Source organism: Prinia subflava, chromosome Z, assembly GCF_021018805.1.
Source record: "Prinia subflava isolate CZ2003 ecotype Zambia chromosome Z, Cam_Psub_1.2, whole genome shotgun sequence".
Taxonomy (NCBI): domain Eukaryota; kingdom Metazoa; phylum Chordata; class Aves; order Passeriformes; family Cisticolidae; genus Prinia; species Prinia subflava.
This window is the reverse complement of record NC_086283.1, coordinates 57,092,624-57,118,890: the sequence shown is the minus strand read 5'-3', so window position 1 is coordinate 57,118,890 and position 26,267 is coordinate 57,092,624. Positions and strand designations below refer to the sequence as shown.

The 26,267-nt window shown below is 41.7% G+C and overlaps 2 protein-coding genes across 6 annotated transcripts in view; both read right to left on the bottom strand.

Moving 5' to 3' along the window:
- NRG1 (neuregulin 1) overlaps positions 1–26,267 on the bottom strand; it is a 181,823-nt gene that overhangs the window by 91,270 nt on the left and 64,286 nt on the right. The gene's annotated exons all lie outside the window — the stretch shown is intronic.
- Positions 9,053–9,404, bottom strand: LOC134563504 (uncharacterized). Its single transcript, XM_063421445.1, has one exon. The coding sequence runs from the start codon at positions 9,227–9,229 to the stop codon at positions 9,068–9,070; it is 162 nt and encodes a 53-aa protein (XP_063277515.1). The 5' UTR covers positions 9,230–9,404; the 3' UTR covers positions 9,053–9,067.

Sequence of the window (26,267 nt, the reverse complement as noted above, 5' to 3'; positions counted from 1 at the left end):
AAAAGTGTAAATGAACAAGTGGCCAGAACACAAACACATATTTTTCTAAGTTGGAGTAGGTGATTTTATTTAAAAGAGATGCTAGAAAAAGGGAAAAGGCAGACAATGTCTTTGCTTTTAGGCTTCACACCACAACTGGAAGAAACCTTAGCAGGGGTGACACTGTGTCATGCATTCCATTGCTTTGACAGGTCTTGTAGGATGACAGACCTGAGAACATTTATACCAGTGAAAATTCAGACCATTTAATTCAAGCTGAAATACTAAATTAATTATCTGGATTAATTTAATATAGGAAAAAGCCCAAGTTTCTCTTCTCAAGATGCTGTTCCAGTAGCCTTACACTAGTTTCCACTTACCACCTTCGAAGATTCAAATAATCTTTTATGAGCTCAGAGAGATTTTTTTTTTTTTTTTTTTTTTTTTTTTTATAAGAGAAAGACTTTTGGATAAGCTTGATACTCTTTTTTCTACTTTGATCTGTCTAATCACATGAATTAATTGACTGTTAAAATTTGTAAAATTCAAACATCTTTCAGGAATTCCATAGAAATACGGAACTATGCCACAAATCATGCTTAAGATCATAGCTTCATATACTTCCCCTAGTGCTGTGTGACTACCAACCCAGTATTGATTTCCTTTCATCTCAAAAACTGAGACGATATTCATTGCCAAAATAAAAAGCTGTCTGAGTTATGAGAATGCACTGCCAGCAAGTTCCAGGATGAAGCAGAGATATAAAAAAGTGGGGGAGGGGGTAGGGACAGCATATGTGAAAAAGCTGAATATACTCTTGTGAGAAGACATACACTGAAATAAGGCTTTTGTAGCCAAACAATTTGGGACCAAATGTAATAGATGGATGCCACAATACTACTGATCTTGTCCAGAACTGAATGAACCTTGTCTCTGGTTTAGCTTAGGGAAACCTTGAGTGATGGCCAGCCCTGTCCCACTGGATTTGTTCCTGCACATTCCTCCTCAGCTAAAACCTTTTCTTTTGTCTCAGTGACTAAGACCCTGCTGCGAATGGGAGAGAAGGATGAGACAGGTCAGGGTGTAAATAATCAGAGTTCACATTACCTCAAAATAATGCATTTCTCCCTTGCTGCTCCCTAACTGCCAAACTGGTCATGCTCCAGCTCCTGAGTTTCACGTGTACCTCCTACTGTTCTGGTACTTCACAATATGTTTTAAAGTTAAGGATCAAGAAGTGATTCACAGTGCTCACTCTCCAGGAAACTGGTTTCCTTTCAGTATAAACTGTAGAGATAGCCAGTGTGCCTAATATAAAACAGTCCACAAAAGACAGGGCCTGCTCCTCTCTGTGGTCTGCTTAGAGAACAAGAGGGCAGAAGCCTGCAGTAGAAAATACTCTAAACCCATCTAGTTATCTCCAAAATACACACCATAATGTAGTCCTTGATTACATGTGGCTTGAACATGACCTGAAACACAGACTCCCGTTGTTATTTAACTTAGTACTATGTAACAATAACCCAGCTTTGTGTCCAAACAGATCTGAATCCCTCAAATAATTCTCTTCCCTTAGTCACAGAAAGCCTCTTCTCCTAATTCTGGCCCATCTTGGGTGAAACAGGCATTTCCTTTTCAAAATTCTTTTATCGCCCGCCATGGCATTTTTTAGGTCCGTCTCCCCTTTCCTGAAAGAGAGACATCTCAATCTCTCTGCCCAGGTACTGTCTGCAGCAGATTGGCATCACATGTGCTCTCCCTGAACCAGCTGCCTCATTGCATTGCTATTGATTCCGAGTTGGATTTCTGCAGCAAATCTATTGCACTTCCATTAGCAAGACTGCAAATGATGAAAATGCTCATTTATATCATCCCAGCTCTGCACCACAATTAACCTGCTACTTAGCCTCCAGCAAGCCAAATTGTGCTTTCTCATCTGGTGCAGAGAAAGTTCCCCAAGGTTTCTCTGTAACCAGAAGTTAGGCACAGCAAATCTGAGGTAGGCTGCTGTGTGTTTTACTTGCAGTGCATTAACAGCAAATCAACAGTATAATAAGTGTAAAAAATACAACAGATATGGAATGAGGATAATTTTAGTCCTCTGCAGTGGAAATACAAACCATGAATTTTGTAATTACATCAATTATTAATCAGTTTTGCTTAGAAACTTTTGATGCAGAATGGTCGCAGATGTCATTTTTTAAATAAAGAAATAATGGCCATATACTTTGTATATCTAGTCTATTCTCTATACTCACACATGCATCTGTATATAAATGAGGAAGGAGAATATGCAAAAAGCTCCACGTAGCACAAATACATGACTCTACTTTCAGGGAAGTTTACAAAGCAAAACGAAGCTTTAAAAAATAAATACAAGTGCAGACTGCTGTTTCATACTGAGAAATTCAGACTGGTATTAAGAAAAAATAATCCAGGAAATACTGCTTTTTCTCCACCATGTACTGTGCACGATAAATGGTGCATAAAAGGAAAACCACACCCATGAGGAAAATTTGAAAACTGTGAATTTGGGGTGCTTGTCCAAGAGAAAGAAACATAGGACCAATCCATACAGTTTACTGCATGTTAAAAAGAACTGTTTCCATGCAAGCAGTGAAAGCTAAAAAGGGGGTGGTAGAAATACTGAAAGAAACAAAACAATTTGTCTGAGCAAACTGTGCTTGCTGAGGACATTTTAAAGACAGTATGAACTAAACGGAGTGGGGAGGGGAAGTCTCAGTTATTTTGCTTTGGAAGGCTTAATGGATCTGAATGCCCTAAAAATTGCTACACCTTATGCATCTCACCCCATCAGTCCCCATGAGGGCTCCTGTCACAAGCATATACCTCTAGGAGCTGCCATGACCTTTGGATCAACAGAGCAATACAGACTGGCTGGCTCAGTACAGTGGCACTTGCTTTATTGCTGCTTGTTAATGGAGGCCCTCTTGTGTCTCCTGGGCCTACTGAGATCAGCATCCCTTTACTATGCTCCTGAGTTAGGCTCAAAACTTGTCTAATATCTTAACCATGATTAATTGTAACTTCCCTGTGACAAGATGTTGTTAAATCACAGGACACTTAAAGGAAAAGTCGTGGCTTTCAAAATGAGTCCTCATATTGTGTAGTAGATATTTAACTGAGAAACTGAATTGCACGGGTAGTATCCCTGTAGACTCATGGGGAAAGGGAGTGACTCCTGTTAGAGTCACTCTGGGAATTGCCTGGGGGAAGTCTCTCCCTTTATGCTGGATATGCAGCTGAAGGCTAACTAGCTTCTTAATGCAGGCACTTAAGTCAGGTATCTGAAGCTAATCAAATCCAGTACTGTGCCAGAAATGGACCAGCATGTGCTTTAAGTTGCTCTCTACCAGCGTCTTAAACTTTTGGGGAAAAAACAATTTCTCCTGTGGCACTGCCCTGCAGAACAGTGAGCACAGAAAAGGCTGAAGTAGAGCCTGTGCTGTATCATCTCCTCTCCTTTCCCCTGATATAGTCTGAATCTCTCTGAGACATCCCTGACCTTGACACGTTCACAGGTTGCCAGGCATGGACTCAATCCTACGGTGTTGGGATGCAGATTTGAAATACAGAACATGGATCACAATTAGAATCTTTCAGGAATAAGAACAAACATTGTATGAAGATGCTATGAACAAATCCTGAGTCCTTAAATTGAAGTTAGAGGGCTGCAGGACCTTTAAGTGGAAGAAGAGGCTCCCCTAGCCTGCCATCAAGATAAAGTACAGACCTTTCCAAATCACTTTGAACAGGAGAAATGACATCAAATGCAGAGCTGAGAGAGAATGAGTGGAAGTGAAAGAGGCAGGGAAAAAATGTAAGGAATATTTACGGTATGATGCAAGGTACAGTATAATTTTTATTCAATTTTCCCCATCTCTAGCTCTAAAATGATATAAGAAATTTGGCCACTGTGCATCAACTCAAGACTGGTCTTGCTCCTTTTATTATATTATGCCTTTATCAATACAAAAATGTTCCTTTCCTTTTAACTTACCTTTTGTATTTTAATATTATTTTTCCCTTGCTGAAAAATAAAGGAAAGGTGAATGCTTTAAACCATTGCCATAATTAGGGAGCTTGTTAATCTTGTAACAAGTGGAACTTGTCAAATTAGGAAGGGAGCTGAGACTATTTCCCAGATAAATAGCCATTATCAGGCCTAAGAAGTAATCTTTTAATCTTTTTCCACTGAGAATGAGAAAGCAGCACAGTTGCCAATACTGACCTAGCACACCTGAAGTGGAAGCAGAAATCAGAAATACGAGAGGGGATTTGTGCCAGTCAGAGGAGGCTGACAGTAATGCAGAACCCTTTTTTCACTTTGCCACATTCTTTAGGTGAGGGCCAGCACAAGTGAGATAGGAAGAATCCTGCCTGCCTCCCAGGGCACATGCATCAGTCCAGTGCTGTAGGGAGATGAAGACATGCCTGTTGATCATCCACTGGCCACCAGCACAGCACGTGTGTAGGTGGCCCGTCAGCACATGGCACCTGAGCTGGCCAGGGAAGCCAAAAGTGAAACGGATGCAGGGGCCGTGTGGATGTGCCACCGGGCATGTGCATCCTCCGGACCCTGCTATCTGATGGGCCTTTAGCTCTACTCTCAAGGAAACCCACTCCAGAAGAAACATGCTGTGGTCTGCCTCCTGCCCTGTGGCACTTCACCAAGTCATAAGAGTGGTCCCAAAGGCAAGGCCTGCTTGGGTTGGCGTGCCAAGGCCTACAATGCCTCTGCTCTGGGGCAGAACCGAAGCACAGGAGCGCTGCGCTGTTTTGGCAGAGCTGTCACCCCAGAAAGGCAAGCCCCACAAGGGCCTTTCTCAGTGTTTTGTGGGGAAATCTTCTTAAATGGAAAGAGGAGGCTGTAGGAAGTCCCTTAAATAGGGGGTTGGTTTGCGGATATATAAAAGCTATTATTACAGAAACACGGTTTTTGCAGTACTACAGAGCTGAATCGCCAACCAGCCTGGAATTGTATTTAAAGATGATAGTTTAGAAGGAGTGAAATTTAGCTCCTGAACTGAGTTAGCATTATTACAATATGCATGTCTTCTCAGAGGGAGTAAGATGGTAGGTTAGGGTATATTATTATATCCTGCTAGTAATAATATCTTCTGTGGTGTAATTATGCTAAGACTGACAAGCTCCCTAAATATGGGAATGCTTTAAAACATTCACTTTTCCTTCCCCTTTCAGCAAAGCAAAAATTATATTAAAATACAAAAGGCAAGCTAAATGGAAAGAAATATTTCTGTATTGATAAAAGGCAAAGAATAACAAAAGGAGCAAGACTAGTCTTGAATCTAATACACCAGACACAATTATCAGGATTGTCTCTCTTCTGCTTTCTCTTCCAGGCTCCAGGAGAAAGAAGAATCAATTAGCCCTCTGCAGATTATGACCTTGAAGGATACAGCTTTAAGGCAAATATGCTGAGTAAGACAGAAAAGAGAGAAGAGAAAAGGATTTGGAAACTCATGGAAGGGATAGGTTTAGAAACAGTTCATCAAGCACAGAAATGTGTATTTTTTTTTAAATTTTCTGCATTAGAAAAAAAGTCAGCACATAAAGGATTTTTTGGGAACATGTTACCTCACTCTGCTTGAAAAGAAAAAAAAGGACACTGAAAGGCAAAAGAAGAGACAATCCAATTTGCAGATGCTACTTTTCAAGCCACGTGACTGAGAATTTTATAGCTGTCAAAGGCATTAAAAAAAAAGTTAGCACTGATGCAATCTGTCAACCTCTCCAACAAATCTTGCTCTATATAAAACACAATGTTTGAAATGCAGCTGTTTCAAAAAAACCCAAGACAGTGCTTTAAGAGCTGTCCAAAAAAGTTCTTTTCATGCCTTTTGGAATTTTTAGGCAGATCTTCTGCAGTGTATTTTTACAGATAGATTCTCTTATTTTCCTTTGCAGAGAATCAGAGACGCTTGCCATAGTCAGAATTACGTACCACAGTTAGAATACATTCTGTCTATGCAACATTCTCCACCAGAGCAAACCAAACTTGACCTGCTACCAAGTTCTCAAGTCTCCTTTCAGTCTGTAGCTATGGAAATCTACAATGCCTTAAAACACATTTAGCTTTAAAAAATAGGGCAAAATTAAACAAAAACCCCAAACCTCAAAAACTCCTACACCCACAAAACCCCCAAATCAAAATCAAAAATACCCTACTCAATCCAATCACCTAACTTCTGGAGCACCATCATATTTCCCAGGTGTGAGCAGATGTAAATGTAGATAATGCCTTTTTGTCAGTGACAGCTCCAAAGAATCTTTTCTGTTCTCCTCTTCCCCTTCCTTTACTTCAGAGGTAAAGGCAGCATGTTATTGATAAAGGTTTGCCACACGTGGAAATTCAAGAAGGATTCTTGAGGCAATGATGACTGAATAGTGGTCTCTGGTCACTTTATGAAGCAAAATGTTTTAAAAAGTCATATATTTAATGTCAGGATATTTGCACAGCAAAAAAGATTTTATGCGTCAGCAACATTTAAAAGAAAGGTCACTTAGTATAGTTCTATTTAAGTATAAGGTGGTTAATTCAAGTAATACCACAGACAAAGCCCCCTGTCATTTAATGGTAGAGTAGTACTTCTCTATGAGACTGTTCCCATCTGACAAATTACTTTTAATCTGAAAGATGGTTGTCACCCATTATCTAAACAAAAGGCAGCAGAGTTTCTACAGGAATACTCAGAACTTTCTTTCACTCACTATGGAACTGATGTTCAAAATTGTCTCTCAGCTGAAAGGACCTCCTCTGAAATCACCATACTCATGCTCATTTTCACTGGCAAGGTGGTTGGCCTAAAATGTTAGATCTAATCCAAATGCCACATATCTATACTGAGTCCAGTCTCAGTGGGGTTAAACTTAGACGTGATCTTCTGCTGACTTCAGAGCTCCAGAGTGAGGTCCAGTATATGCCATCTTCAGTGTGGCCAACCTGCAGCATTACAGGGAAGGCATGGGGGAGAATAAATGACATGGGTGCTGCAAGGAAATTCGTGAGGAATGCAATTTTTCACTCTGATCACTGCAGCTTTCCACAGGAAACCTCAGCCCTGTGCTGCCTTCTCTTTCACTACAGATACACAGCTTTACACAGCTCAGGAACTGCTGGCTTGATTTGCTTTGAATTTGATGGATTAAAATCATGAATGTCAAAGAAATGACACTTCAGCAATGCAGTATTTTGATGCTTTATGATTACTACTGAGAAAATAATACAGATACCTTTTTTGTTTGCTTTTAATGATGAACAAAGACTAATTTGGAAACTGACTCTTCCTACATCGGCAAGAATGCTTTCCTGAAATGCTCCACAAAAGGCACTAAGGCAATATATGAGAAACAAGTTAAACAAGAAGCTGCTCCTAGAGATGGGGAAAGACAGGCAGAAATGTACGCTTTGCTCTTAAGAGAAAGGCAAAGATCATAAGCTAGATGCTAAATTAATATTTTGCGGTTTCTAAGTGTTTCAAATCTGCTGTCGCTTTTTCTCACTGTTCTGAGAGTTTCATGAGGATGACAGGGATATTTGTCAGTCACAGACTTCAGGAAGGAGGTACCAGAAGTGCTCTGCAGGTAAGGCAAAGAACACACATGGAAGATCTAGCACAGGAGACAAAGCCAATTTATAAGGAAAACACACCATGTGGAATAGCTATCAGATAAACCCTTGAAGTAAATCACATACTTTCCTACAAGCGGATGCAGACAAAAAGGTGCTACTAGCCCTTCACAGAAGTTCTGCCTACCTCAGAAATAAGTTCTTAGGATTCTAGATGCTGTTCTCAGAAGACAAGCCATGCTGTGCCTGCCTTACCACGCTTAAACTTTGGAAGTCAATCACATGCCCTTCCTGTAGACAGTCCTGAAACAGTTAAGGGTTTTTTTTGTTTTTTTGGTTTTTTTTTTTTTTTTTCCTGTGAAAGGGAAAAATCCAAAGAAACACATAGCTTTTACTTACGAAGTTTTGGAGCAGTTTGGAGATTGGTTTCTGTTGCTTGTGCCTGAGATGCTGTGGTAGGCTCCAGGGCGGGTGGTGACAGTGAAGGTGCAGCAGAGGACAACAATCCAACATCTAGGATGCGGTTATACAGCGAAGGCTGGAGGAATGGTTTGGAGGGTACAAGTGAGCTGTCACTGTGCACTGTCACTTCAGCCTTGCTCTTGGGGCTAGGTACGAGGAAGGGTGAGGCATACACCTCCGAAGGCACCCAGGCAGACAGAGCTGTAGGATCCACAGCACTCTTTGGGTCTTGTCCTATTCTCCCAGGGTCAAGGTGGGTAGGAGAGTCATACTCAAAAATCTTGTCCACAAAGACCCACTTGAGGCCAGCAATGCAGAGGCAAAGGCTAAGCAGGCAAGCCAAGATAGGGGCGATGCAGATCTTTTCAGAGTTGAGGCAGCCCTTCAGTCGCTCTGCCTCCAGGCACGCACAGCAGGTTGTGGCAAGGCCTGCTATCCCCTGGACCCTCCTGTCCTCTCTTTGGGTCCCCGGCATGTTCTCCTCATCCGGGAGCCCGTTGAGGGACACATCAGGGCTCAGCTGAGCTGAGGGGCTGGGGAAAGTGTCGGCAGCTACTTCAGACATGTTTAAGCATCAGCACTCAAACAGCTCACCTCCAAAAGGCCTTAACTCTATCACAGTCCATTACTGTGAGACACAGACAAAAAGAGATGGTAGTAATAGTCACAGCGCTCTGCAAAAATCACAGAGTGGGAGTCAATAAAAGGTCGAAGCTCAGCAACATCATCCAAACTGAGAGAGGAGTAATGCACAGGAAAAATTAGATCCCCCCAGTCCCTGTGCCCCCAAGCCCTCTGTCACTGTCTCTGCTTCTCTGAAGTGAGAATAGCTTTGCAATTACTGAGCTCCTGTTTGCTAGCCACTTTTATAATTCCTTAAACGCCTCTCAAGCAATTCCAGCTCTTCTGCAGGGGGAAGAAACATTCCCCCAAAAGCAAGCACAGCAAAACAAAACAGGGGAAAGGAGGGTGATGAGATAAAGAAAACCACGAACACTGAACAAACTGACCGGATTAAGTAAACCAGTAGCCCAGAGCGAAAGGCAAGACTCTCACCTTGAGCATCTGAGGCTGATATCTGCTTAGACGAGGAAAATAATTGTCATGCGGTAGAAGGAGCAAAAGCAAAATCTCTAACAACAGCGGCAACGGCAGAAGTGACAGTAGCAGCAGCATCCTGTCGTGTTACAGCGGCGGCTGAAAGAGGCTGAATCATTACAGAGCAGCAGGTGCTCGCTGTCTGAGCATCACTGCAAACAATATCATTACAGAGAGGTTTGAAAGCAAGAGCGATGCCAAGACGGTGGTAACTCCCTTTATCTCCCCTCCCTCTTTGTCCTCCTTGAGCGCTCATTCACTTTCCTCCGTTCCCCCCCCCGCCCCGCTTCCCCAGCCCCCTCGCAGCCTGTTTCCCTGATGTACAGACTCGCTCCTTCCTCCCCTTCCCCACCCCCCGCACTCTGCAGGGCTGCTCTGAGTGAAATCAGTACACCCAGCAACGCAGGACTGTCAGTGACTTCCTATTTTATCCAATTAGGAGGAATAAAGGCCATCAAATCAAAGGGAGGGAGCGGACAGGAGTTGCGCACCCACCCACTCCCTCTCTCCAGGCAGAGCGTGGCCAGAGGCGGCGGCGGCCATCGGTGGCAAAGTCCTCCGGCAAGGACCGGGTGCCGGTGGGAGCTCTCTGGGTTGGACTGGGCTCGCTTAGTCTGATATTCGATCTCTCCCAGGGGGAAGACCGCTTTCCAGAAGCAGTTTCTCCCTCCCTGACACCTAGAGATAGCTTTTCTTTCCAAGCTCCTGAATAACTTTTATTTCCTAGGAACAGGGCTGAAAAGCATCTTAGATCAAGCAGAGGGAAAAAAAAAAACCCCAATCCATTCCCACCTCTGATAAATTTTCATTCAAGTTATTGCAAAGAGGTTAGCTTTTTTTTTTCAAATTCCATTTTCCAACCTCCTCTCCAAACCATTTTCCAAACCCCAAAACCCCCAGGCTTCACAATAAAGTCAGTTCCTGAATACAATTTTCAAGAGTTTACATTAGAATATTTCTGTTAGAAATATTTGTTACTTTTAGAATATTTCCTCACTCACCTTAGACTAAAAAAACCAAAAAACAAACAAAGAAAAAAACCCAAAACAAACAAAGAAAAAACCCAAACAGTTTTATTATTTATTATTATTATTAATTAAAGGCTCACACTTTGTTTTAAATTTGGCTGTCATTTCTCACCTTTACTAATAAGTAAAGCTCTACTATTTCCACCAGTGCAGTATAATACAGGAGTCAATCAACAGTCTGATTAACGTAATGAAAATAAGACTAGAATCAGATCTATTCCCAGTCTCTTTTGTCTCTCACAGAAAAAAAGTACACCTGTGTAACAATAAAGATGTATATGAAAGGCAAGGGGCTTATAACACAATTTCCAGTTCCTTCAACTTAATGAAAATATTTAAATTGAAGTTTTGCTGGTGAGAATCCCCCTTTCTCCTTTTTATATAGGGCTACAGGATGCATGAGGAAACAAAGAATCAAGTGCTACAAATTGCTCTGAACTAATTTTTGTTGACGTCTTGTTTAGGCACATGAAAGGTAAATTCCTTTGTAGTTAGATATTTTTGGTAGTGTCAAGAGAGGCATCTGACTCTATCCATATTCTCTCTCTGCCTCCAACTCCACTCTCATCTCACCCCCCTTCCACGGGAACATTCGTAACATTTGCATGAAAAAGATATATCAGAATCTCAATGAATCCCTTAGTGTTTTTACAGACTGTCATGTCAAGGACTAATTGATGGATGTCTGATCACAAACCTTCCTGTGAGGCAGTAGTAGCTAACTGAAGTAATCACAATGCTACTACAGTCAAGTGCTTGGAGCATTTACCTTAAAGCATAGCCACTCTCTGAAAGAATGTAAAAAGATAAATCATCCTATAATCTAGCCTACATTACCACTGAAGTGTCTGGTCCTTAGGTTAATGATGTGATCAGCAATCTCAGACAGAACGAACAGCTTGCACTGCATATTTACATACATGGCTTCTCTTATTACAAAGCACATGTTCTCTTCTGCTGGTAATATCCTGCATCAGTGCAGCCTCTTTGAGTATCTCAAAACCTATTTCAAACAGCAGCAATAACACAACCTCTGTAGAAAGTGTAACAAAACAGCAGCATTGCCGTGACAGGTGTGGTGGTCTGTAGCTACAAGTCAGCATGGTTTGTAGAGAAAGGATGTACCTTTTATTTGATTAACTGATACATCTGGGAAAACCAGACATCCTTTTGCACACCCAAGTTGCTCCTCAGGTGTGAAGCTACAGTATCACCCTTCAAAATGGGGTGCAATTTGAGAATCAGCTGGGAATATTTTATTCACTACACAGATGAGATAGTACAGCACCTGAGTGCTCAGCAGAAATTTTTTAAAATTACTTTCCTTCTGTATCCATGTCTAATTTTTCAACCTTCCTATTTCCAGTAAGAGAATTTTCCCTGCTGACACTTCTCTGAGCCCGTGTTTAATCCACAGTCCTGTCCACATCTTTCCTGCACTGGTCTTCCTGGCAAACTGCCTGTGTTCAGTCTCCAGTAAGCTACACGTATCTGCTCTCCCTTAAACCTTGTTCCGGCTTTGCTCACACCTTCCTGGTGCTGTGTTGAAAAGAAACGAACGCGGAGATCTTGCATCTTCCTTACAAGGGTTACCACAAAGTTAAACCGAACAATCAAAACGCTGCACAGCAGGACAGAGGGACGGCGAGCTACCTCCACAGGGAACGCATTCAGCGGCTCCTCGGCATGGGGGGACATCGCCCCCTTTCTCACCCTGCTGCCGCAGAGGCCGCCAGTTCGCACGGACCGGAATGGGCCCTTCCAAACAGCTCCTGCCCCAGCCCGGCTGGCTGAACTGGTGCTGGAGAGCATCCCTCCCTGCCCTTTTCTCCTCCCCCGGCAGGCCCAGCCCGCCCGCAGCAGCCGCCCTCGGCAGGCAGGCAGGCACACGGCACAGCCCCGGCTCCGCGGCCGCAGCGTGCCCGTGGTCCCTGGCTCCCGGCCAGGCTGCAGTGCCCTCCTCCGCTGCGGGTCCCTTCCCCCGCCGCACCTCCAGCCTGGAGCGCAGCCTGCCTGCCTCAGCATCACGCAGCCGGCTCTGCCCAGACCTCCTCCCCCTCCTCCCCCTCCGCAGGGAAGCCTGCAGCGCCGCTTCAGCCCCCCAGCTCCGCAGGGGCTACGGGGCCCGCGGCGAGGAGAGCGGGGAGGCACCCGGCACGCTGCCCCTGCCTTCGGGATGCCTGGCGGCTCCCCTTGTTCCCCTCCAAGGAGGGCGAAAGGAGGTGCTGAATCATCGGCCAGCCGGCTTTCCTGGCCCCGCTCCACAGGTGGCCAAAGCCAGGGCCGGAACACAGCCTGCCTGCCATGCCGCAATCCTACACCTCACGGGCCGGTTCCTCGGGGGACCTTTCGGACCAAAATGAAACTCCGTGCTCTCTGCCGCGTCGGAGTGGGCACGGGAGCACATTACTTTCTGAGTCAGCTCTCGAGGCTGCAGTAAAAACTTCTTGATGATGGTCTCTCACTTTGGGTCTGAAGATAAATGTATAAATGACGATACCGTTTGTTGACTTTGGGGTTCTTTCTGCTCCCCTTGCCTCCAAATGCTTTATCCTGCAGCTGCAGGCCTCTGTTTTTTATGTTTCTGTAGTGACAGCCTAGCAGTGGCTTGCTGTGCTTAAACATGGATTCTGCCCTGGCTGAAGCAGATGAGTGGCCAGAAGAGCCTGCAGTTGGCTCACTGGAAGGGAGGCCCTGGAAGAAATCAAGTGGGAACATGACCTTGAAGGCAACAAAGTTTTACTGGGGTAGCCCATTGGTGGTAAATATACCAGGATAAGGAAGGAAATTACTTGCCTTCTTGCAATAAGGTTAGTTTCGTGTGCAAAGATTTATTCCTGATTCCCATGTAGCTTGGGTCTCTTTGGCTTAGAGGAAAATGCAGTTTGAATTTACACTAATGAAATTGATCTACGACTGAGATTTGGACTCCTGCCAAATAACAGGTTGAAACTAAGAGCCTTAGAAAACTCTAATTTTATTCCATGGAATGTGTTTGCAAAGAATTAAGTGGGGCTTTTTTTGCAAAGTTTCACTCTCAAAAAGTTCAAGGAAATAACACGAAACACCAGTTCCATAGGTGCTAAAAGTAAGAGGACTTCATATTACCAAACTGCAGATGACCATTTTCTCTGGCCAGCCACAAAGATGTGAATAGACGTGTGATTATGACCAACATCTTCATGATAACTAGAGCACAAGTACCATTTAACTAAGCTGACCCTCCAGTCATACCATAATAAGAGCTAAACCTGCTGAAAGTTCTGGAAAGGAGGCTTGGTGAGTCATTCTCAAGGGAGCCATTGGATTTAAAATATCTATCTCCTTTAAATAAAGTCTCAATAGCCCACAGAAAGATTCCTTAAGAATTATCTACTGTATTGCAACTGCTGGGACATTAGGAAATTAAAATACTTCTTCATAAGTTGTTATTCATGGCTCTGCTGTATGACAGCTTAAGAAAGAATACTCAGAAGACCATACATCAATGCAGGACAAGTGATCTGCACCCCCTCCCCCAGACAACTGCTTTCCTGTAAGAACGTGCCCGTTCTTCAGTAAGAGGCAGCCACCAACATGCAGCACCAACTGCTCCATCATGTGTTTGATTACACCCCTTTTTCTACCATACATTGAGAAATTAAAAGCATTGTAACCAAGAATCTAAGAAGAAAAAAAAAAGTGCATGTTCATTAAGAAAAGATTGATGAGGAAGATAAAAGGATAGCTTTTTATTGATTGCACTTTCTTCAAATTAAATAAGTGCACTATATAAAGATGGAGGAGTGACCCAAAGCAAGTGGTCAGGCCCAATGAGCGACATCACTGCCAGCAGTCAGGGTGTGGGAAGAGAGGGCAATCACACGTGATACAAAATGATTCATTTATTCATCCTTTCAGTGTTTCACCAATCTCCCTTCCATAATCCATCTCCCTTGGACTGATGCCAGTGTTCTTTAAGTCCTTTCAAAAGCTGTTACTAGGAACTCACCTCTCAGCTCAAATGGCACAAGGAGAAAAGTTCATTTTGCTTCTGTACTTGTCCTGCCACTAGAACTCCAAATGTTAAAATGGGACAAGATGTCCTTTGCACACAGACATCCTATTTTTCACCTGATGTAAAGCAAACATAACATAGATGATAATACTGTTTTTATGCTTCTGCCCATTTCCATCACCTTCTTCCTCTTATTTGTTTTAAAGCTGCTACCCATTTGCAGCCATATGCGAGTGAGGAGATGAAACCAAGCCTCTAAGAAAAGGTAAGAAAAGATGAACAACAAAAAAAAGAGCACATATTCAGGCACAGACGTGAGGCTAAGTATGTCAGCAGAATCATTTAAGTGCTTAATTTGGCTGGTATAAAGGATTGCTGTGGGAAGATCCCTAGCCTCAGGCAACACAGAAGATGGGGATGTGAAGAAGCTATTCTAACCCTCTTTGTACCCTCAAGCCAAACCAACTATATTGGATGCTAGTGTGTCAGAAGCAGGTCCTCACACTAGTATGTTTCTTGGAAATGTCTGAAGAACAGTATACAAAGAGCAATGATTCTGAAAACATTTGGGAGAGCTCATGTTGCCTCTGTAGCAGTATTTTCTGTATTGGCATCACATGTACACATTTACACCAAGCATTTACACTCTGTAAGTCCAATAGCTGTGTCTTGTAGAAACAGTGATTTGAAAAAAACAACACAACTATAATGGCTGTGCAAAGCAAAGTATATACTTTAAATAGCTACAGCCAGTAGCTGAAACTGAAAACTGCCATAAAATGGGCTGTTATTTCAGGGGAACCAAATAGGTGTTCTGAGTCTTTTCATCTTCAATTGAAATGTAAGAGACTGAGTTTCTTTCATCCTATTCTACAGCAGAGCTAGTGGCACTACACGAGACACAAAAAATAGGACATAAAACCATGAATGTCAGGGTCTTTCATCAGTGGCACTGACTCATTTCCCCAGCCTCTGCTAAATCACAAAACTGGGATGGTCCCCTGAACCACTGCTCAGGCTAATGATAATTATCTCTACCATGTGGTAAAGGAACATTTAAGAGGTGCAAAGACAAGTAATGCACTCTGCTAGGTTCTTCTGCCTGAGGGCAAAAGCAGATAGTGAAAGTCCATGTGCAATTCAGATATTTTTTGTTTGTTTGGGGGTTGCTTTTTCCCCAGGTCTGACACCCCCTTCACCTTGCCACTGGAGTCTCCAGCAAATCTGTGAAGATTTTCACACTATGAGAAATGAGCTGGAGCAGCAGTGCAGTCACAGGGCTCAGGCTTGTTCATTCACTTCCACCTACCTTAGTGCCCAAATGCATCTGCACTCCTGCCTTTGAGCCACTTTATTCAGACAGAAAAAAATCCTCATGGGTATTCATAGGACAGTGGCAGTACTGCTACTTTGCATAGGCTCACCTCTGCAGGATTTTGTGCTATCAGCTGTTGTATTCGCAGTGCTCCGGCTGCTGGCAGGGTCACTGAGCAATGATAATTTGAGTCAAGGTCCTGAAAACCCTGAATCAAGGGATTATCCCTCCCTCATTGACACCCAGTTAATAAAATACTTAAATGTGCATGGAGTTAAACAAGTGGTGAAATGTTTTCCTGATTAGAGATGGACCATATCATATATCTAAGTGCCTTTTTGAATCAGAGCCTAATTCAGGAACTGAGAAGGCATTTTTGGATCCTAGTGCAGTGGTTTCATGATAAGCAGTTTGGGCAGCAATATCATCCTTTTCCTTGTCTCTCCTTTCTTTCTTTTTTCTCTGTTCCATCACTTGCACTAATGCAGTAACATTATTCAGCCCTAATTCTCATACTAGTCTTGTAAATCTCTCTCTCTCTCTCTCTCTCTCTCTCTCTCTCTCTCTCTCTCTCTCTCTGCTGGAAGAAAGAGAATAGGACCATGCTCCAGAGGACAGAAGTCCCTTGATCTTGTCTTCTCACAAAAGACTTAGCATAGCCAAACCATGACCCAAAGCCCTTCCTGAATCTGGGCTTAATTTAGGCAGAGGCTTGTAGAAGATCCCAACAGGATACGTATCACTCTGAAAAATCTAGACTCTACTTACTGCACCTTTCTGGGTCTTTTTTTTTTTTTTTTTTTTTTTTTTTTTTTTTTTTTTAATAAATAGAATAATTTTTGTACCTGCACATATTCTCAACAGCTGCTGTTTAAATCTTAATGCACCATAGTTTATTCACTTTTTAATATTCTAACCACACATGGAGTTTTTCATAGAGTAACTGTTTACTATATGTGTATTCAATAGTTTGCTATTAGAAAAGGAAAAAGAAAGAAGTCCAAGGAATGGAGTCAGCCTACTGCATGAGGGAATTTCTCTATCATTAAATAAATATGTATTAATGATAGGACATTAACATATTTGTGGCTTGGACTTTTAAAATACATATTACAATACAGTTATACTTTAAGAATCTGAAAATTTCAGAATTCTGCTTGCAGACAATATTATGATTTCACCTCAAGAGCTGGCTTGCTTAGCAACTTTCTACAAATACCTCTAAATAATGAAATTAATCCACTTTATCCTAAATGGAGATATTAATTCAATTACACTTGTCAGGTTCAGTTCTGGTCATATCTATATGTTGCCTGATTATGCACAAGTTAGGAGAATTGAGATGTCCACTGTTTGAAACAGCTAAGCAACACAACATTTTTAAGTGCAAAAATTCAGCAATAACACAAGCAACAGCTCTCATCATGCCTCAGAATCTTAGTACCTAGTACCACTTAATATTTAATGTTTAATATTCTTTCTTAGTGCATTCAGAAGACCATAGAAGGCATGAATCTCTCCTCTGGCATTGGCTGGAAAACTGTCAGTTTCCAGCAAATTAAGAATTAAAATAAGTATGACAAAGGAGATTTTATGTTTAGTAATGAGTTTTGAGTATTCTAATCAAATATACTTTTATTACATAGCTATGTTTTAAATGCAAAGCCTAACGTGTCACATTTTTATCATTTCTGCACCCAGGCTGCTTTCTGTGCTCTGTATGGTCTAGCAGAAAAGCAGAACTTCATCATCCACAAATCAGCTGATCTAAGGTAGTTAACTTTTTTCACACCCAGGACTTCAATGTTTGTGAATCAGGCTGAGTCTTGTCAAGAGCAAGAGAGAAAAACGGCAAAGAGGAAACTCTGAAACATTAAAGAAATACTCATTTTCCTGATGCAGTTCAAAGCTACAGAGCAGACTCTATGCTGCTTCAGACACTGACCAGACCCTTACACCAGGGTAAAGCAGATTTATTACAACTTGTTAATATTTAACACATGGACATACAACAGCACTGGGCAATATGGGCTACTGGATGGTACAAGTCCTGTAATGCAGCTTTGGAAACCCCCCTTTCTGCAAGACATTGAACAACCCAGAAATGAAGCATCAGAAGCAGTGATAGAGCTGATACATGTATACATATATATCAGAATGAGTTTGTAACTATAATATAATTTAAAGGATTCATTATTCCTGCAGCATTTCCCACATTCACACTGCAGGTCATATCCACTGGAGGAGCATTATGTGTGCCTGTATTTCACCACAGAGGCTGCAGAGTGGCAGAAAAACTACAGAAACAGAATGGAGATGACAACCTGTCTTTTCCCCTCTTCTTGAGAGTGTCTAAGAAATAAATGCATTTACTCTGAAAGATTATTTGAAAAGATAGTCCAGAGAGGCAGGGCTAAGGTCACGCTGTATTTTGTGTTCCCAGCCAAACTCATCTAAATTAGCATTCAGAGAGAAAGTCAAATAAAATAGAGCTGTCCTCATGTACACCACTGTAAGTATGCTACACCTGTGGTGGAAATGGTGGCTGTGGAGAAGGGAAGACTACAGGGCTGCAAGAAAAAGAAAAAGGCACTTTGTGTCTTTGGCCTGTATGCACATAGGTGAGATGAATTCCTAAATCCCCTTCTGATCAGGGCCACAGTTTGAAGCCAGACCTTATAAAACTCTCCCATTTCTTCAGAAATTTGCTTCTGCAAAGATGGGGTCAAATATCTTGCCCGTGTTAGCAAGATTTCAGCCTACTCAGCTATGGCAATAGAGAGAATCTAATACATGCTTTCACTTGAGAGATGCTTTGCTCTTGCTTAAACTCTGCATACTGCTTAACTGTTGCTTAACTCCAATTAAATTAAAAGCTGCCAAAGGGCAGAGAAACCTCTCAGTGTTTCTGATTTCACACTAAAGCCTTTGTCCTTCCTTCAGTGTTTCCAACAAAGGAACTATATTTTAACAACTTTGCACGCACTAGAGGAGAAAACAAGGATGTGACCAAAATAGATTCCATTCTAAAGGCACCAGCTCCACAGGGCAAAGACCAAGCTCCCAAGGATGGACCAGCCTGACACTCATTCATGGACAAAACATCTCTACTTATTCCAGATGCTTTCAGCTTAGTTAAGAAAGGAAAAGGCAGGGGGTCTTGAATTTTGAACTCCTTTTGCTCTGAAGAGTAGAGATCATGCTCCTGCTTCATGGATCAATTTGAAATGATTCTCTGGATGCCTTGTTACTAACACTTGAAAGATATGTAAAATTTGGTAGATTGCATTCCTTTCCTTCATCAGGTATCAGTTCATGGTTTCATCAGAAAGGCAGCCCTGCACAGCTGCATAGAGTTCACTCCTTGAGACTGCCTTGAAGAATACAATATGGCTAAAATTTAACCGAGTGAACTGAAAAAAATGATAGCATCTTGGCCTGCATTGCTGAGTATGTGCTAGTAACACTATACAGTGCAGGTGTGAGCAGACAATACACTTCCCTTTCTAAACTAGACTGCTTAAGAAGTGTTAGTATTTTCCCAACAGTGACTATTAGGGTTAGACATGGGCTAATTAAAAACCTATGCAGCTGGGGTCTCGTCAGCATTAATAATTACTTGTATCTGTTTCCAGCATCTTCCACTCCCCACCTCCATCTTCTTTCCTCCTCTAATAAAAAAAAACCAAAACACAAACAAACAAAAACCCCAAACAACAAGAAGAAAAGGTAATCTCTGTGCATGTATGTAATTACAGGAAACATTATGCATTATTAATGCAGCTGCAACAGACAGAAAGTTCAGGTTTACTGCTTACCAATGTAGAGGTAAGTTGTAGCTACTGGCAACAGTCATCTTGCCAGTGCATTAGATAATAAGACAGTTTCCAAGAGTTCCAGCTGAAGAGACTAAATAATACCAGCTATTTGGAAAAACACAGAAGCTGGAAGGAATGATGCATCTGAATCTACCATTGAGATGGACAACAATGGACAACCTGCAAGAATTATTCCAGGAACAATTAACTTGCAACAATAAGGTTGTGCATTTTCTTTGATTCATGAATATGATTATGTTCAAAAGCAATTACACAAGCTGGAAGTCTCTAGAGGCTGGGCAGAGAGGAAACAGGTACAGATAGTGCCCCATGAGGCAAAGAACTCCAAATAAAGACCTTTACTATACCTTTTTCCTACCAAAACAGCAGTGCTCACAGTGAGCTGGAAAAAAGTATGCATATATGTCCTGTGATTTCAAGGAATATCAAACAGGTCAGGCCAGACATGCTCATTTCCTGGCACACCAAACAATGATCTATGATTACAGACATGTATCTGTCAAACTGGTATCTACATTAATGCTGAAGAAATGCCTTTCAGATTTCATTTTCTGTTGCTCTGTACACCATACTATGCTGCACAGAATATGGATACAGAGCCAGAACTCCTGAAATGAAGGCTTAGTACAGCAGAAACATACTGTGTGTCTTGAACAAGTAATAAAGTTACAGATTAGATCCATGGATTAGTGTCACAGACACTAATTCAGACCTGTTTCCTCAGCAGGATGCCTTTGTGCAGTTTCAACCTGAGTCACAATTTTCTTTTTCTCCTCCTCATGAGGTTCCTTTCTTCTTACAAAACTTGTAACTGCTCTTGATAAAGGGCCTAAAATATAAAAAGTATAAAAAGCAGCAAGGAGCTGTCCTAAAGCTGAAGAGTCAGAAGCTTCTCCCACAGACTGCTGACGTATCTCACAGATTTCAGGGGTTTGCCAAAAAAACCCAAGTAGAATCCCTTCCCAATAGGTCAGAGAGGGGGACCCTGGTCTGCATTCAGAACCAAAAGGGCTAGCTAGCATGAATTTGGTATATATGCAATATTAAAGCTTTGTTATCCCAGATCACTTGCATGTTACTGAAAAGTGCTGCAAAGGGTTGTCATGACAGCTACCATTTGGGCTGTAGTCCCTCACTTCACCCTACTATCTGCCAGAACCTCCCTGGTGGCTTCTTGCCGAATGTTTATTCTTCCCACAATGGGAACAGTTGGTCATAATGGAGATCAGGGTAAAAAACACTGCAGGCTTGCCTTTGTAGATGACTTTCTCTGGTTTGAGTTGCAAAAGCTAACTATGACCTTTTCAGCTACCCACGGCCATTGACTATTTCCGCACTGAAGACAGGCTTTTTAATACCACTGTGGAGAACACTGCTCAGATGACACAGAAACCCTTTGGTAATTATGTGGACTAATCCTATTAGGAAAGAAAGACCTTCAATTGCTAAAGCAACAAAAAAACCTTCCAGAGAGGGAGCCCACCACTTCAAATTAAATCAACATGCCTGTCCATTCCAGGATACCCTGATTATTATTGTACATAAGAAAAGTTGTGTTAACTGAAAGGAAAAATATCTAACATTTTAAGAAGTTTATTTAAAATTTTTAAAATGCATTTGAAATACCTACAAATTCAAAAGACTGCTTCTCTGCATGTATTTTATTTGCAGTTTATTAGCCTACATTTCCACTTGTATATTTTGCAAGTAAGAGTAAGATTTTATGGAATGGCATAATTTTAAAAGGATTTCGCTCAGGCTCCAAATTTATTTTACAAGGGAGGATACAATTTATGTTCCCCAAATCTTCTGTTATTTTAATGCTGTGGTAGCGCGACAGTGATAGAATTAACTCTTTCATGTGCTCATCAGAAATTCAGCTAGAGTGTTTAAAATGACAGTAACTTGATTTATTGAGCAATAAGAGGAATTATTTTTCTATGGCCACCAGCCAAACAAGCAATCTTTTAATAAGGCATATGCAGTCACTGCATTTCCTTTATGAGGGAGGGAAAAAAAAGGAAGCCAGTTAAAAAAAAAAATGCACTCAGGCACTTAAAATGGATCTAACTTGGTAAACAGGCAAATCCAGCCATGTGGCCTTAGACATTTTCATTTGCCTTCTCACACCTGCATCTGTACATGTCTCTCCTCCATTCCTTACCCTAGAGGGTTCTGGATGAACCAGGATCCTGCTCAGATCCTTTTGCCATCAGACTTAACCCAAGGTGTTAATATAAGCTTTTGGTTTTATTTTAAAATAACCTATCATGGGTACCCTTTTCTCTCCCTTGGGAGCCCTCTTTCTCTCTTGAGAGCATGCTTTCAACACTGGCACTACAGATTGTTTTAGGAAGAACTTCCATGTTCCTCTTGCTGAAGGAAGTCTCCAACTTTGCAGGAAATAATGATATCTTTTACATCAGAGATGTGAATAGACACATGGTGAACACTCTGACAGAAAAATAGTAGGTGCATTTAGGTGATCATAGTTTAATGTGTGCCTTTTTTTTTTTTTTTTTTTTTTTTTTTTTTTTTTTTTTTTTTTCCTTTTTTTCCCCCCCTCCTTACAACTTTGAGGAAGTCCCTCAGTGGTAGGATCTAGGAGATGGACAGACTTGGAGACAACTTCCCATGCTCCATCTTAGTCATCTGCAGCATGCTGGCTGTCTGCCTGGCTTCCCACTCAGCACATGATCACGCAACAACCTTTGGCAATTGTTTGGACTAATCCTCGTAAGAAATAATTTTAGTTTTGAGGCATCTAAAGTCCTTCTGGGCATCCTCTGGGGTTTTTGCACATGAATTTCAGAACTCATGGGTTGGTCCCTCAGGAGACAACTGTTGGTCTGGGATTCCCAGCCTGCAATATACGTTCATACTAGTCTTAAGGCATGTCCTTAAGGCTGCTGGGGAAACTTTTCCTCTGACCAGTGTCTTGTTAACATCCAATTACTAGACAGTCTTTTTTGAGCAGAAGACTATATCCTTGTGACTGTTGTCCCTGTGATACATTTTTGCATTTGCAGATGTACAACATCCCTTGAGTTAGAAAAAATCCAAGCAGGATTGTATATCTGTTAAAGACTCTGGGAAAGAAAGACTTTTTGGTGCCCAACCAGCAGCACTAGTTGTGTTTACCCTGAGTGTGAGTGAGAAAATACAGGAGAAAGAGGCAGATGCTTTGTGGGACCTCTCTCCGTTTATTTAGCAAATATGCAAGTAACTGGAAGGCTTCTTTACAGCCTTTCACATAATGAAAACACAGCAAAATATTTTTGTAAGTGGAGGGAAATATTTTTATAAGTGGTGAGAGAATGTGTGAATATTTAGTAAAAGCTAGGGCCATCTGAAAAGTACATTGCTGCTGTCAGTAATTAATGCATGAGTTATAAAACTCAAGTAACTAATTTTGAGCCTGTCTTCTTTTGTAGAGCTGTCTTTCTAGCTGAGATCAAACACATTGTTTAGTGAATCGATCCCTTTTCCCTTCCCCACAAACATTTCTATTTAAACATCTACATTTTCTCATAGTAACATTGTGTCTGAAATTGACATGATCATGGAAATTCCCAAAGGAATCTGGAGCAGGGCTCATGTTGCTTTTGCTGCACAGGAAATGCAACCATTCTTACTCATCCTTCCTCTATAATGAAGAGTCAGATTCATTGTCTTGCTGTGCTGAGGAGGAAATTGCTGCATAATCTCCTTTCACAGCTAGACAATCCCTTCTTTCCAAAGCAGGCTAAGCATGCAAATTCTCCAGACATATTTGATGAATTTCTAATCACAGTGGGTGAAATGACAGGGCAAAGGCGAGCGCCAGTGACAGAAGCCTTGTGCTAATTCCCTGCTGAAGACATTGTTTCCCTTGTATATTCACCCACATATTAATTGTGGGTGATACATATTAATTGTATCAGCTCTGGGACAAATGAACCATGATCAGGTCAAGCTGTGGCCAGTCTTAAGATCAGTTAGCAGCCTCAAAAAGACTGACACAGGGATATTTCTCAGCCATTCACATGGGCTACAAAATGAGATCCCCAAGGCTTCACAGTTTACGACCTTACATCACCAGGGTAGTGAAGGGAGTGCCTTCAGACAGAGTATATCCTTCCATCTCTTGAGCTAAGAGAAGAACTTTTATGGACTGTGAGGAGATGGCCAAATTATGCCTCTGCAGCCTGTCAGGTGATTTTACAGTCCTTTGCAATCAGATTTGCCTGTATAGGGAATAGACACATTTCTTTTTTCCAGGTAGATATACAAAAGAAAAAAATATCTGCCATCAAGGAGCACTTATTTGCTTAGGCCCCATTCAAGTAGAATTCTCAGGGAAATTTTGAGAAGAGATTTGATAGTTGTATGGAAAACAGGAACATTCCTGCACTAACAAACCAAATACTTCTTATGCCCAGGTTAGTAAACCTCATGTTGTAGCATATATATCAGTAGTTAAGCACAGGGCAAGGATGATATTTTCTAGGTAATGAAACACATCCAGCGTTTTCCACGAGGACTGTTTTTGCACCTCCCTCTCTCTTTTTGGCCTCACCTGGAGACAGTGGACAGTAATCAGCAAAGTACTGACATACAAATTGGAGACACCGAACAAGGTTACAGAAAGTAATACAAACAAGATTACAGAAGAGACAAGACTCCTCATAAATCTAACTAGAGAAAAACAGAAGTCAGAAAGGTTGAGTTCCCTCTCACAGTCATACTGTAGGAGAAAATTTATTTAGCAGAGGCATCATCTTTTTGTTGTGTCTTCCCCCAAGTCCTTGAGGCACCACTTGCTGCCTGTGCCTGAGACAAGAACACAGGGCTTGGTGGGCACTGGGGCTGGCCAGTCTGCCTGCTGATGCATGTCTCTGCTCCCCCACCATCTGTGAGCATGGGCTGGTGGCAGAAATTCTGCCCAGCATCAAATGCTGCTTTCCAGAACAGGTCAGCTACCGCTTTTTTCCCTTGGCCAGGCAGAGGAGATAGAGCACCAGGACTGCTTCACCTGTGGTCGTTTTGACTGGTTGACAGCTGTGACTTTTGTTTAAGATATTTCAGTTTTGACAGTCAGCATTGTGTGCAGAGATTGTGCTCAAAATTATTTGAAACAACTATTTTCTGCAGAGCTACGGAGGGTCAAGACATGATCCTGACTTGGACTGAGAAGAAAGAGTCCTCAAAGATCAGAAAAGCATGCAGAACTCTTTAAAAACGCACAGGACCCTTATTAGTCAGTGTTTCTCACAAATGCTGTAATGTACTTTGACACACTGACAATTTCTTGAGATAATAAGAGTGGAGATGCCAAGAATATGGCAGTGTCTAAGAAGTGAGTGATGGGATCTGCTTGTGACAGAGGCTAAGCAGAAATTCCAGCTCATGCTACCATGCTTTCCTTTCTTTTTCTGATTATACTATTTTTTCCTGTGATCCACCACCCCATCAATACCAGGATACAGCAGATGAACTCTAGAGCAGCAGGTGTAAAGAAGTGATAACCAATTCTCTGCTTGCCTCCCATTTCAGAGTTAGCTGATACCTATTTCTTCTTAAAGGTCTTTTTAAAGGATTCTTTTCTTCCTTAATGAATTTCAAAATTTTCAGCAATCATGTGTGAATCATCAGCTCTGGCTAATGTGTTTTTACTAGAGTTACTTGTGCCACATTGTGTTCTAAAAATTTGATGAGAGTAAAAATATTTGATTCTCTCTTTCTAACTTTTTTTCTCCACCCAGAGAAAATTCTTCATCTACTACTTCATACATGATGCTCGTGGTTTGTTGTGAATGGCACAATCTCATGTTTTACAAGAAATTTACAGATAATGAAAGCTATTCCTCAGGACAAAACAAGAACAGATTCTTATCAAATTAAAAGGAAAGACTGCCTCCCCTGTACACAGCCTTCCTTACTGACCATCTGCTAATAGTGTCCATGTGTGTATGGAATTCATTTGCATATTTAAATTGAAAAGCTCCATTTGCTCAGCCTGCCTATAACTGTGCTCTCTGGCTGGGGTGAATATTAGGTCTCTGATATACGCATATTACCCAGTGAACATATAATTGCAAATGCAATCCACATCCAATTATTTAGAGTTTTACTGCATATTTTCTACCTATAACTCAAGCAGTAATTAGCTAAGGTGTCTACTTGACTGGAAGAATTAGTAGGGTGCTGGTATTTAGCTCTTGACCTTGAAAGTGTATTTCAATCATGGTGCTGCTGCCAACATGAGAGGTCACTTATATACTTGATGCATGGTACAGATATAGAGGATAAGGCACTGAGAATCCTCTCCAACAGAAACCTGCAATTGGACAGGTTAAGGTAAACAGTTGCTAACCCATGTCTAATTTCCTCTTTCCTGGCTCCAGGTAAAAATTTCACCAGTGCATGGACTAAATGCACTGACTGGTCACACATGGAGAGGATTTCAGACTTGTGTTACCTCCCATGATGCTTGGAACTGATCTGCCACTCTCAGTGATCACAGCTACACTGGCACGACTACTAGTCCACCAAAAAAGATACAGAAGCTATGCTCACAGCATTCCTTCCCTGGATCTGTCTTAACCCGCTCCCTCCAAAGTGAGAAATATTTAAACGAGTTACAAGGATGTACTCTGCAGATGCAGCTTGCCTAGTAGGCAAGAACAGCATCTGATTCAGAGCTCATAACACCAGGGATCAGAAGCACCAGCTCTTCATCAAGACAGATCGACATGCATTTGAATGAGCTGCATCACTGCTCAAGGCAACTCTTCATCCTTCCTGCAAGATTAGTGTTTAAGATTCTTCTGGCCTCTCACAGTCTCTGAGACAACTGTTATCTTACTGTCTGTCAAGTATTAGTTGCCACTGTGTCAGCTAATGGGTTTTGTGTAGATCATTAAAATATTCAAGAACCATGCATAGCCTCCAGCTT